Source organism: Staurois parvus, unplaced genomic scaffold (genome assembly GCF_062004578.1).
Source record: "Staurois parvus isolate SC_StPar_1 unplaced genomic scaffold, SC_StPar_1.0 ptg000298l, whole genome shotgun sequence".
Lineage (NCBI taxonomy): Eukaryota > Metazoa > Chordata > Amphibia > Anura > Ranidae > Staurois > Staurois parvus.
The window spans coordinates 838,209-852,850 of record NW_028318094.1 but is presented as its reverse complement, the minus strand read 5'-3'; the positions used below and the strand labels follow the sequence as shown (position 1 = coordinate 852,850).

The 14,642-nt window shown below is 45.6% G+C and overlaps 1 protein-coding gene across 3 annotated transcripts in view; it reads left to right on the top strand.

Moving 5' to 3' along the window:
• The window catches only part of ANXA6 (annexin A6), a 158,212-nt gene that overhangs the window by 77,896 nt on the left and 65,674 nt on the right, over positions 1-14,642 (top strand). For all 3 annotated transcript variants that reach the window (XM_089682788.1, XM_089682790.1, XM_089682789.1), the window contains 4 exons: positions 5,746-5,840; positions 9,027-9,140; positions 13,323-13,413; positions 13,514-13,593. In XM_089682788.1, coding sequence (XP_089538914.1) covers positions 5,746-5,840; positions 9,027-9,140; positions 13,323-13,413; positions 13,514-13,593 — 380 coding nt within the window. The remainder of the gene's footprint in view (positions 1-5,745; positions 5,841-9,026; positions 9,141-13,322; positions 13,414-13,513; positions 13,594-14,642) is intronic.

The window sequence follows — 14,642 nt, the reverse complement described above, 5'->3', positions numbered from 1 at the left end:
AGATTACGGGCCTCACATAGCTGCTGCCAGGCCCCTAATCTGCCATGGGCCCCTATATACCGCCTCCTCATGCTGCTGCCAAGTCCAGAGTCTCTCATGGGTCCCTGTACGGCCTCCCATTGCTGCTGTCTCCATCGCCACACTCTGCTGCCATGTGCCACTTTCAGGTCTCTTCACACTGCTGGTGTGTTAAATTTTTTGACATAGGGTGCAGGCAGATTACGGGCCTCACATAGCTGCTGCCAGGCCCCTAATCTGCCATGGGCCCCTATATACCGCCTCCTCATGCTGCTGCCAAGTCTAGAGTCTCTCATGGGTCCCTGTACGGCCTCCCATTGCTGCTGTCTCCATCGCCACACTCTGCTGCCATGTGCCACTTTCAGGTCTCTTCACACTGCTGGTGTGTTTAATTTTTTGACATAGGGTGCTGCAAGATAACGGGCCTCACATAGCTGCTGCCAGGCCCCTAATCTGCCATGGGCCCCTATATACCGCCTCCTCATGCTGCTGCCAAGTCCAGAGTCTCTCATGGGTCCCTGTACGGCCTCCCATTGCTGCTGTCTCCATCGCCACACTCTGCTGCCATGTGCCACTTTCAGGTCTCTTCACACTGCTGGTGTGTTAAATTTTTTGACATAGGGTGCAGGCAGATTACGGGCCTCACATAGCTGCTGCCAGGCCCCTAATCTGCCATAGGCCCCTATATACCGCCTCCTCATGCTGCTGCCAAGTCCAGAGTCTCTCATGGGTCCCTGTACGGCCTCCCATTGCTGCTGTCTCCATCGCCACACTCTGCTGCCATGTGCCACTTTCAGGTCTCTTCACACTGCTGGTGTGTTTAATTTTTTGACATAGGGTGCAGGCAGATTACGGGCCTCACATAGCTGCTGCCAGGCCCCTAATCTGCCATGGGCCCCTATATACCGCCTCCTCATGCTGCTGCCAAGTCCAGAGTCTCTCATGGGTCCCTGTACGGCCTCCCATTGCTGCTGTCTCCATCGCCACACTCTGCTGCCATGTGCCACTTTCAGGTCTCTTCACACTGCTGGTGTGTTAAATTTTTTGACATAGGGTGCAGGCAGATTACGGGCCTCACATAGCTGCTGCCAGGCCCCTAATCTGCCATAGGCCCCTATATACCGCCTCCTCATGCTGCTGCTAGGTCCAGAGTCTCTCATGGGTCCCTGTACGGCCTCCCATTGCTGCTGTCTCCATCGCCACACTCTGCCATGTGCCACTTTCAGGTCTCCTCACACTGCTGGTGTGTTTAATTTTTTGACATAGGGTGCTGGCAGATTACGGACCTCCCATAGCTGCTGCCAGGCCCCTAATCTGCCATAGGCCCCTATATACCGCCTCCTCATGCTGCTGCCAGGTCCAGAGTCTCTCATGGGTCCCTGTACGGCCTCCCATTGCTGCTGTCTCCATCGCCACACTCTGCCATGTGCCACTTTCAGGTCTCCTCACACTGCTGGTGTGTTGAATTTTTTGACATAGGGTGCTGGCAGATTACGGGCCTCCCATTGCTGCTGCCAGACATGTAATCTGCCATGGGCCCCCGTACCGACTCCTCATGCTGTGACGTTGCAACAAGGTGTAATTCAACCCTACATATGTTAGACCGCCTTTACGAACAGCTAAAGGCCATCACAGATTTCCTGATGTTAAAAGCGGATAAAGGTACTCCCTGTGTAACTTAGATGTCAGCCATTGTCAGCTCATGTGTGACACCTGCGCTTGCTCAGGCCCTTTGAGGAGGCCACGCTATTCGTGAGTCGGCAGGACTATGGGATGAATGAGGTCAAATCGGCCATGGGCCCCCGTACCGCCTGTTCACGCTGATGCTGGTCCCACAGTGTGACCTGGGTCCCTGTACGGCCTCCCATTGCTTCCACTCTGCCATGTACCTCTTTGAAATCTCCTCACACTCCTGCGGTTGTCCATTTTGTCATAGGTTGCTGGCAGATTAGCGGCCTCCCATAGGTGCCGCCAGGCCCCATATCGGCCATGGGCCCCCGTACCACCTGGTCACGCTGCTGCTGGGCCCACAGTGTGACCTGGGTCCCTGTACGGCCTCCCATTGCTGCTGCCAGGAGGCAGCAGGGTCGCAGCTGTGTCAGTGGAGGCAAACGGCCACGGAGTAGAGCAGCAGCTCCACTGCAGCCTACCACCACAGCCAGTAGTGGTGCCGGTGTGCACGGAGGAAGTAGCAGTCAGCCAGTGAGGAGTAGCGGGTGCAAAGTTTCCTACTCGGCGGTGTGGCAAGTTTTCGTCAAGCCGCCCGAGGAAGTAAACGTAGCCGTATGTCGACTATGTGGCCAGAAAGTCAAGCGTGGCCAGGGGGCCCATGTTGGGACTACAGCGTTGCGTCAGCATATGCAGCGTCGCCATTCGGTGGCCTGTGAAAAACGTGATAAAGATACGGCGGTTCTGCCTGCCCCAGCCCAGGGTTCCATTTTGTCATAGGGTGCTGGCAGATTAGCGGCCTTCCATAGGTTACGCCAGGCCCCATATCGGCCATGGGCCCCCGTACCTCCTGGTCACGCTGCTGCTGGTCCCACAGTGTGACCTGGGTCCCTGTACGGCCTCCCATTGCTTCCACTCTGCCATGTGCCACTTTGAGGTCTCCTTACACTCCTGCGGTTTTCCATTTTGTCATAGGTTGCTGGCAGATTAGCGGCCTTCCATAGGTGCCGCCAGGCCCCATATCGGCCATGGGCCCCCGTACCTCCTGGTCACGCTGCTGCTGGTCCCACAGTGTGACCTGGGTCCCTGTACGGCCTCCCATTGCTTCCACTCTGCCATGTGCCACTTTGAGGTCTCCTTACACTCCTGCGGTTTTCCATTTTGTCATAGGTTGCTGGCAGATTAGCGGCCTTCCATAGGTGCCGCCAGGCCCCATATCGACCATGGGCCCCCGTACCTCCTGGTCACGCTGCTGCTGAGCCCACAGTGTGACCTGGGTCCCTGTACGGCCTCCCATTGCTTCCACTCTGCCATGTGCCACTTTGAAATCTCCTCACACTCCTGCGGTTGTCCATTTTGTCATAGGTTGCTGGCAGATTACAGGCCTTCCATAGGTGCCACCAAGCCCCATATCGGCCATGGGCCCCCGTACCGCCTGGTCACGCTGCTGCTGGGCCCACAGTGTGACCTGGGTCCCTGTACCGCCTCCCATTGCTCCCACTCTGCCATGTGCCACTTTCAGGTCTCCTCACGCTCCTGCTGGTTTCCATTTTGTCATAGGTTGCTGTATGGCCTCCCATTGCTGCTGCCTCCACCGCCACACTGTGGCTCCAAACACTGGTTTTGGCCCCGTGACTGGCCAAAGGAGTGAAGTGTGCAGTGATTCTAAGATCGACGGCACTCATCTGCATGTCATACTGACAGACAGTATTATTTCTCTTCCCCAGCAGACTCCAAGGGCATTTAAATTAAAGGTACAGTGTTCTGCACTAATATTAAGTCTCTCTGAAGCCTAGAAACACCCTTTTTTAAGTTAAATTCACAGCGAATTTATTCGACTCGAATCGAATATTGTCCACGAATTCGCCGAATCAGTCGAATCGAATTTTTCATTTCTTCGCTCATCTCTAGTCACATTCCCCAGCCTGAATTTGTCCAAATAAATTTCAGGATGTATTGAATACAGGGCTGCGTTAAAGTGTAACCGATCCAGCAGTCTGGGGATATGAAATTCCTGCTCTTCTCCATCAGCGCTTCCAGGACAGAACAGATGGATTCTGATTGGCCAGCTCCATCAATGTGAAGCACTGATGGAGACGAGGAAGAAGAGTGGAGATTTCACAAACCTGAACTACTGGATCGGCTGCGGGGTTGCTGATTGCTAGGCAACCGTAGATGTATGTACAGCGGGGACCATGGGGAGGGGACGGTACCGTCTGTTAGTTCACCTTTATAGAAATGTAACACTCTAGTTTCTATCTGGAGTTTAGCTCTAGAAGTAAAGTAAGGAAAATCCCTTTTGCATGGGTGCTTAGACAAATGGTACATTTTCACACAAATTTTCTGCTTCAAGATACTAAAAGAATGATGTATCTGGAATCTGAATGCTTGCTGTGGGACAGTAGAGTCGTATTAATTCTATGGGCAAGAACTGCAGCAGCTGTAAGAGTAAAGGGTTAAATAGTGAGTGAGGGTGAAATAAAGGCAGCTTTGTGTTCTGCGGTCTATGAGCAGACCTCTAACTACAATTAAAGCTAATATGAGCAGCTTAGGTCTGTGAATGAAAGTAAATCTGTTTTGTGTTATGTTAACTTCCAGTGCACCATAGAAACCCCTTATAACTGCCTGTAAATCAGGGCAGAACGTTTTAAGGTTCATTAAGTCAGAAAAGTTCAAATCTGTATGTGTATTCATCTTGAACATTATACAAAATCAATTTCTGTGAGTGCAAACAGTAGGAATGCATATATCGTATAGTACTACTCCCTTAGGGGTCCCCGTATAGTCCTGCACAGCCAGGCAACACGCATTTCCTTCACACCTTTCACACAGGAGACCGTAAACCATCCTTGAACTTGTTTTTTGGATTTTATTAGGGGATTAAACTTGGGTGGGGATGAGGGATGCCCAAGGAATTGTAAAACTGAGGACAACTTCCTAGAACTATGTACAAGTAGTCAGAAGGGTTATCTCTTCTTGGAGAGTTATCTAGCCTCCCCTTGTATACCACATCAGACCCCAGATAAAATCTCTTCTTCACCCAGCTTCCTGAGGAAATTCTTGGCCAAGAGGTCTCAGAAGCTGTCACTTTAAATGAAAGCAGTCCCAGATGGGGGCTAGTCAGGTTTCCCACCTGAATGCCCTTTCCTCTTATCCGGCCAGGGGGTGTGTGGGGTTACTCACTCAGTCTCTCCTGCAAGCTTGTGGGTTGGTGGCTGCCTTCAGGCCTTACATTGGGCTGCCTCTTTCCCTGCTTCCAGGCTGTCCTCTCTCAGGGGATGATGAGGCTTAGAGACCCTCCCTTCCAGCTACTCCACCTGTAGGCAGGCTCCTCTCATGAACCCCCTCCCAGACACATCATCCTGCTCACTCCATCTTCCACCCAAACTCTACTGCTGAGCAGGCTCTGTCACTCTTAAGGGCTGTCCTGACCCCATGCCAAGCCTCCTGCTTGGGGATTGACCAGGATCCCTGAAAAGTGCAGACCAGCTCTTCCTCACCCCCTCCCACTGGAATTTAGAGACTTCTCCTAGTCTCTGGGGGGGGGGGGGTGAGTTCCAGAGATCCGGTTTGCAGAGCCTCTCAGCCATGGCCAAAATGTTATCCCCTCTGACTATTCCACAAGGCTGCTATTCAGCCTCTAACTAAAAAATAATCAACTAGCTTCCCTAGGAGAATCATTCATTTGTATGTAACCTGTATGTCTGTTCCATAATTGGATCTTTCCTGAAAATGTTTCTATTTCCTCCCATAACTCAGAAACCTACTGGTGGCGCAAGTGGCTTCTGACCAATTTGCTCCTAGAATGTACAGGGTCTCATGTAAATATATTTTTGTATTGTGATACACTGCATGATATAAAAATTTGGGAAACAATGACTATAACCATTGGGGCTGAAACTGATTATGTGTTGACATAATTAGACATTTATTACAAATAAATGTGATAAATACGGTATTTATGCTGACCTCAGGTGTGCACGATTGCCAGGAAAGATGGTGGAATTTTTATTTGATTTGAGAGTCTTTATTCATGTGTCTTCATCTGTCTTCTTGCAGGCAGCGATAAACAAGCCATCTTGGATCTCATCACCTCCAGAAGTAACCAGCAACGTATCCAAATCATTCAGGCTTACAAATCTCTCTATGGCAAGGTAACTGGAGAAAACATACTGCAAATGTAAAAAGCCAAGTTGGGCCTGATGTGTTTGTTAGGTGATTACTCAAAATACTGTCTAATGACATGCAATAAGGACCTCACAGGGAAGAAAGCAAACTGTCATTGCAGAACTGTGACTTTTAGGATTATGGGCTCCATTCACAAAGCGGTATCTACCGCTTTAAGAAGTGCTGTAAAATACTGCTTCGTGATTTAAAAAAACATTTTTAATTCACTAAAAAAACTCTACTAAACCACTGCATGCACTATTTTAAGTGATGCAGTATTCTAGAAGTGAAAACTTGCAGTAATTTAACACTTTTAAAGCTCACCCAAAAGATGAAGTTCCGCTTTAAAGCCCGCCCCCCCCCCTTAATTTCCCCTAATGGAACTTTTTTTGGTGTGGGGAGTAGCTGGTACCTGATTTAGACAGGTACCCGCTCCCACTTCCACTCCAACCGCCTAGGCGATTGGAAGCAGAAATTATCCTCCCCCCTTCCCTCTCTGCAGTCTTCTGGGAAACATGACTGTGGGACCATTTACAATGCACAGCGCAGCTTGCACCTGCCAGGCTGTGAAGCCATAAACTATCACAGACGGTTGAGATGCTGGCGCCAGGAACTGAGGACTGAGCGGAGGGACGGCTCGGATGAGCAGATCTCTGGATCCTGGGACAGGTAAGTGTCTGTTAAGTCAGCAGCTATAGTTTTTGTAGTAGTAAACACAAAAAAGGCTGGAGCTCTGCTTTAACAACCAGTAACTGTCATGGTTGTTAAGCAGCGGACGGCCGCCGTGTTCCTAGCAACCATTACTCATCTACTGTCAGCAGTGTCAGCAGGGTTCCCCATTGACAGCAGAATGTAAAGAAAAGATTTTCTGGCAATTAAAAATAAGGAAAAAAAGAGCATGAGGGTCTTTCCCGCAATCCATACCAAGCCCTTATCTGAGCAAGCAGACCAGAAGGTCAGATAAGAGCTCCTCCAACATGGGGGGGAGGGGGTGCCGCCCACCCCAAAGAACCTTGTCTGCATGCTGATGGGGACAAGGGTCTCTTTCCCACAACCCTGGGTGGTGGTTGTGGGGGGTGTGGTGGGGGGGTCTTACTCCTACTGATTCACCAAAAAATTGTCAAAAGTGAGTGAAGACACAGAGTCGTTAGATAAGTCTTTCATTTATAATAAAAATAACCTAAACAAAAAAAAAAAAAGAGGTCACACCTGACACTGGCTCCCACCGTTTGACAGCTCTGCCGCTAAATGAACTAAGAAGTGAGGCCACCCAGTGATGTTACAGGGTGATCCTGCCCCCTTATGTCATCAATGACGGAACATGCCGGGCCAGGGCTGCATGTTCAGATAAGGTCTTTCTTTTTTTGAATTTTGCCATTGTTTTTATTTTCAATTTTGGCATGGGGTTCACCTTAAAATCCATACCAGATCTGAAGGGCTGTTTTTTTTTTTTTTTTTGTTTTTTTTTTTTGTTTTTTTTTTTTTAAATGCCAGCAATTCTTTTGTTTTACATTCTCCTGTCATCAGGGAACCCCACTGACAGCAGGTGAGTCATGGTTGTTTGGGAGGTGGAGGCCGCCTGCTCCTTAACAACCATGGCAGTTACTAGCTGTGAAGGATGCTGGTGGCTGCCAGCTGCTTAACAACCTGTTAAAATCATGCACATTCCCTAACTATGAAGGCCTTGACCATTACTTATTACCGCATGCAATTATCTATTTATTTATTTGTATAATGCAGTATTTACTGAACATTTTGTGGTAAATGCCACAAAACAGCATAGTGAATTGACAATTACAGGATCTCATGCGACATTTAGAGAAAATGTGTCCAGACACCTAAATACTGCATGTGATCTGCTTTAGTGAATGGAGCACACTATTAGCAGAATTGTTTTACACATATATTGTATGTCTCGAAAGTTCCTCACAAAATGCTTCTTTAAACCTTTTCAATCTTCAAAAAGCAAAGGAAGATGGCAATGCTTTATAAACTTAAAGCGAACTAGTAGAATCACCTTTCATCTACTTGTAGGTACCTACTTGCTTCCTTGGAAAGTCCAGGATTCCCAAATCCTAGGCTACCCTTTAATGCAAGTATGAACCATATCTTCTGTACTCTATCCTGACCATTTCTGTTGCCTGCCAAAGGTAATGGGTGGCCTAACTGTCCTATAGGAACTACGGATTCACTTTAATATACATACACCTATCACTACTGCTAGCAAATACAACTAATACAAGCTCAACAGGCGACTAAGCGACATCCTGTATTGCATAGAGGGATATACTGCGGGAGTTCTCGAGCGCTGACATGTCTAAGGCTAGATTCATACCTATGCAGCTTGCTTTGATTTGTTTCTACAGTGCTTTTTGTGGTGCATTTTGCGGTTTTCGCACATGCTTTTTAGATGCGTTTTTTTTCTTGTTGCTGGGCAGATTAAAATGCAAAATGCATAAAAAAAGCATCAAAGAAGCTGCAAAAACGCACTACATGCTTTTCTGTATCGTTTCCATTGAAGTCTATAGAACCAAAAACTTTTTAAAAAAAGTCCCTGACCCTTTCCAAAAAACGTACTGGGTGAAAACAGGGATGTGAACGAGTCCCATAGGAAATCATGTTAAATGGACTGTAGCGTGTTTCTGCAAAACGCTGCAGAAAACGCTTGGGTGTGAACCTAGGGTAAGAACATACTCCCCTTGTCTAGATCCATTGAGATATTGGCTATGCTCTTTGCACAGGTGCTTGTCAATGTCCTATCAGGTCTGCTCATGGCTCTGCACTCTGATTTAAACCTATAAAGACTTAAACCAGAGTACAAGATTAAACTCAGAACGCTCTATAGGATTGAATGGAAGTTCAGATGAAATTATTGAAAGCCTAGAGCATACATTTCTGGAATTGGTTTCCAAATTTGACATTGTCTGATGGTGTTTGTATGTTCTACCCAAATTTGCATTGTCTTTCTGTGGATAACGCATACTGCTGGAGTATTTGATTCTGCTCACATTGGCTAAACAGAGTGTCTATACCAATGACTATGGTGGGGAGGGGGGTATTCGAAAACAGAGTTCTTTGGTCCTCTGTAAAGCATTGCTGAATGTGTTGATGTATAAAATAAATTAAACATTTAGCTTTTGGCATGTATATCTGATGTGAATTTTTGTCACTAGGACCTCATTGATGACTTGAAGTATGAGCTCACTGGGAAATTTGAGAGGCTTATTGTAGGACTGATGAGACCTCCAGCCTATGCTGATGCCAAGGAGATTAAAGATGCCATTGATGTAAGTATTTTAATATGAAGAAGCAGGGGCAGACTGACCATTTGGAAACTCGGACACTGCCCGAGGGCCTGGGGTCAGTAGGGGGCCCCATGAGATGCCCCTGGTACCTTTTTCATAGGCTTTTTTGAGTTTGGGCAAGGACACAGGGACCCCATGATCCCCTATTGCCCGGGGGCCCTATGAGTTGTCAGTCCGCCCCTGTGAAGAAGTATATTTTAGGCAGAGTGCTCTACATTACTGGAAGACTCATTTGGCATAAAAAATAATACTTTTATCAGGATTGTTACACAGCTACATGATCATTAGGTTGTAAAAAGATAAATGTTCAGAAAACTCAGAATACCAAAAAATAACAAACAAAAGCATGCAGGATATGCCTACCCTTTGAGTCATATGGATTAAACCACTTTTTTACCATTATTATATACATACAGTCATGGCCGAAATTGTTGGCACCCTTGATATTTCTCCAGGAAATCATGTATTTCTCACGAAACGTATTGCATTAACACATGTTTTGCTATACACATGTTTATTCCCTTTGTGTGTATTGGGACAAAACAAAAAAAGGGAGGAAAGAAAGCAAATTCGACATAATGTCACACAAACCTCCAAAAATGGGCTGGACAAAAGTATTGGCACCCTTTCACAACTGCGGATAAATAAGAATGTTACAAGCATGTGATGCTCCTGTAAACTCACCTGGGGCAAGTAACAGGTGTGGGCAATATAGAAATCACACCTGAAAGCAGATAAAAAGGAGAGACGTTCACTTAACCTTTGCATTGTGTGTCTGTCTGTGCCACACTAAGCATGGACAACAGAAAGAGGAGACGAGAACTGTCTGAGGACCTGAGAACCAAAATTGTGGCAAAATATCAACAATCTCAAGGTTACAAGTCCATCTCCAGAGAACTAGATTTGCCTTTGTCCACAGTGCGCAACATTATCAAGAAGTTTGCAACCCATGGCACTGTAGCTAATCTCCCTGGTCGTGGACGGATGAGGAAAATTGATGAAAGATTGCAACGCAGAATAGTCCGGATGGTGGATAAGCAGCCCCAAACATGTTCCAAAGACATTCAAGCTGTCCTGCAGGCTCAGGGAGCATCAGTGTCAGCGCGAACTATCCGTCGACATTTAAATGAAATGAAACGCTATGGCAGGAGACCCAGGAGGACCCCACTGCTGACACAGAGACATAAAAAAGCAAGACTACAGTTTGCCAAAATGTACTTGAGTAAGCCAAAAGCCTTCTGGGAAAACGTCTTGTGGACAGATGAGACCAAGATAGAGCTTTTCGGTAAAGCACATCATTCCACTGTTTACCGAAAACGGAATGAGGCCTACAAAGAACAAAACACAGTACCTACGGTAAAATATGGTGGAGGTTCAATGATGTTTTGGGGTTGTTTTGCTGCCTCTGGCACTGGGTGCCTTGACTGTGTGCAAGGCATCATGAAATCTGAGGATTACCAAAGGATTTTGGGTCGCACTGTAGGGCCCAGTGTCAGAAAGCTGGGTTTGCGTCCAAGATCCTGGGTCTTCCAGCAGGACAATGACCCCAAACATACGTCAAAAAGCACTCAGAAATGGATGGCAAAGAAGCGCTGGAGAGTTCTGAAGTGGCCAGCAATGAGCCCAGATCTAAATCCCATTGAACACCTGTGGAGAGATCTTAAAATTGCTGTTGGGAAAAGGTGTCCTTCCAATAAGAGAGACCTGGAGCTGTTTGCAAAGGAAGAGTGGTCCAAAATTCCGGGTGAGAGGTGTCAGAAGCTTATTGATGGTTATAGGAAGCGACTGATTTCAGTTATGTTTTCCAAAGGGTGTGCAACCAAATATTAAGTTAAGGGTGCCAATACTTTTGTCCAGCCCATTTTTGGGGTTTTGTTTTGACATTATGTCATATTTGCTTTTCTGCCTCTGTTTTATATTTGTTCCAATACATACAAAGGGAATAAACATGTGTATAGCAAAACATGTGTTAATGCAATACCTTTTTTGTGTGAAATACTTGATTTTCAGGAAAAATATCAAGGGTGCCAACAATTTCGGCCATGACTGTACATACCTTTTTTCAAGGGTCTTCTAGCTAATCTGATTACATCATAGGTCCTTTGTCTTTTCCTTAAGGCAGTGGATGGTCCTTATTGAATAGTGCTTGTGTAAGGGCGTGCATTTGCACTATAAACATAAATCACAATTGCCTAAATTATGCATTTTCAACCCACAAAAAATGGAAACATGCAGTACCTTGTGTGTAGATAATAAACAATGCTAAAGTGATCCCCAGATTTGTTCATTTGTGGATTTGCTTTCTTTGTTCATTTGGTGTTTGGATTTGAAGCATTTTGTAATATCATATCATGTTATATCATATCATGTTATATCATATCATGTTATATCATATCATGTTATATCATATCATGTTATATCATATCATGTTATATTATATCATATCATATATATCATATATCATATCATGATGCCTTCCCACTGGCAATGAGTTTATCTAGAAGACTGGGGGCATCTAGTGACAAAAAAGAAGTACTGCAGAGGGCAGCAAGACCTGCTGTTCTATTCGATCTTTTAACAGTCAACTGATTTTTATTTTGTAGTTATACCCGAATCTGAATGAGGCTATTCTCCGGCTAATAAAGGCTACACTTTAAAATATTTTTGCAGATTCATACTTAAAGTTTCATTAAAGTGACATTAAACTCTTGTATGAAAAATATCTATTCAAGTATGTATTCTTATTACAAAAATGTACCTTCTATTTCAGTTTCCTCCAAATCTCTAAATAATTTTTTTTCTGCTGCTCTGATCTGACTTCCTGTTAGAGGGTGGCTACATTCATTTTCTATGGTCCCACTGTATGTAGGAATGTAGCCACTCTGTCTTGTGTTCCCAAAGTTAGCTATAGACTATGGGATCTGTAGTGTGCATAGACCAGTGCCCATGACAGCAACTAACATGCGCTACTCATTCCAAACAAATAGATTATTGTTTATTATTATACAGGATTTATATAGCACCAACAGTACAGTTCAATACAAGAGAGATAGGAGGGCCCTGCTCCTCTTCCTCTTGTATTGAACTGTATTGTTGCTGTATTGTCTCCCGTTATATTGTAAAGTGTTGAGCAAACTGTTGGTGCTATATAAATCCTGTATAATAATAATAAACAATCTATTTGTTCGGAATGAGTAGCGCGTGTTAGTTGTGGTCATGGGCACTGGTCTATGCACACTACAGATCCCATAGTCTATAGTTCACATTGGGAACACAAGACAGAGTGGCTACATTCCTACATACAGTGGGACCATAGAATATTATATCCTTATTGTCCAAATTTAAATTACAGCTAAATCTTCCCATAAATATTCCTTAGTCTATTTGACCCGTTACCTAGTAGACATGTGGATTTTCTTTCTTATATTCCACAATGCTTATGTTTTTGGCTTCATAAGTTTATGCAACCTACACTACTTATCTACTTTGCTCCTCTCAGTGACTTTTGTTTTGTGCCCCTGCACTGTACATGTGGGTACAGGTTACCTTCCAATGACATGGAGATTCAATAATGCCTTGCACCCTCTATTGACGCCATGTAAGGAATTCCAAAAGCAGGTATCCAGCAGCAGCTGTTCTTAGGAAACTGAAATCAGACTGGGTTAGATTAAAATAAAGTTTATCAATGCACACAACACCAATCCAATGCCAACAGACCATAAGCAAAACTACTGTAAACGTGACAGTGAAACACAACCAAACCAACAACCTAATTATAAAGCCCTATATACAGATGGAGGGAAGTTGACATAACATGGCATGACCAAGACTGGGACTGTGAACAATGGAAGCAGATATGGGGGACAGGATAAAGGATAAGGCAGGGATCAGGATAATTACTGTAGTAAGCAGCTATAATGTGAACAGGTAAAACACTGAAGCACTGATGAAAATCAAGGGGGTTGTATACCTTCCCAGCAACCAGCATCAGGTGGAGACTACTTATTGAGATCTCCCTGTGCCTGCGTGGGTTTCCTCCGGGTACTCCGGTTTCCTCACCGAGTTCACTATATGAACCACTGATGTTTTTATACATGGAGATCATATCCCCCCTTAATCTCCTCTTCTTTCTGATGACTAACTTTGTGTGACAATGTATTTCAGGGTATTGGAACTGATGAGAAATGTCTCATTGAAATCCTGGCCTCTCGGACTAACCAGCAGATTCACGCACTGGTAGAGGCCTATAAAGATGGTGAGAGAGAGAAGAGAAGCTTACCATAATAATTTACAAAAGTCTTAACTTGGCTTACCATTCAGATACTTCCTGTTCAGCATTTTTTGCATTCTTACAGCTTATGACAGAGACCTGGAGACGGATGTGGTCAAAGATACCAGCGGACACTTCAAGAAGATGTTAATTGTCCTGTTGCAGGTAACCAATACAATTGTTTTTTTTTTTTTTTTTTTTTTGGGCCTGTAAATGATCTGTCAAATCAAAAGTTAGGGTCCATTTACATTATGCATGTTTTACCACAATGCAAGGGAACGTGTGGATCCTGGTGTTTAGTATCTATGTGATATTAATTTTCAATGGAACTCCAAGGCACCATTACAGTTGCAGACAACACAGCCAAAATGTATTACAATGTACACGCCATGTGTTGCCTGTGTTAAAAAATCAGCTCCTTTTTGCCATATGTGAGAGGGCACCACTAGCCCATTCATAATGAATGGGCTGCTAGTGGAAAAGAAAGGAGGAAATTAGCTCTGGAAGCTGTGCTCAAAAACGCAGGCAAGAGCCAAAGGAATAGTCACCTGCAGTGTTACCTAGTATTACATGCAGTCTCCCTGTAGCTGGATTTTCACATTACTGACTCATACCTTATTTTGCACTCTCTCTGTGTCAAGGCGACCATCTTGGTAGAGGCAGAATTTTGTGACTAGCATAGCTGTGACCAGTGGCGTCACTAGGGGGGTGCGGGTCGGGTAACACCATCACAAGGGGTGACACCAAAATGTAAAGAAGAAAATTTGTTAAAGCCCCCCCCCCGTCTGTGTGTCATCCTCCCCAATAATGTACAGAGAGCTGTCAGTTGTGTACAGTGGGGAGAAGGGCGGGAGGAGGGGGCTGCCAGCACATCACACTCAACCCCAGGACAGGAGCACTGGAGGTGTGTGCAGGGCGCAGGAGAAGTATAGCAGGACCCCTGACCTGTGAGAGGAGCCAGACATGGAGAGCGGACAGAGGTCAGGGCCCCTGACCTGTGAGAGGAGCCGGACACGGAGAGCGGACAGAGGTGAGAGACTAGCGTGTGTGTGTGTACAACAGGGATCGCCCACCTCTGGAGGAGTGACACCACATGTTACCGCATCGGGTGACACCAACCCTAGTGACGTCTCTGGCAGTGACATTCCCAAATCTCACAACAAATTATACAAAACTAGCATTCAGGGACAGCAGTGCCTTAGATCTCATACTAC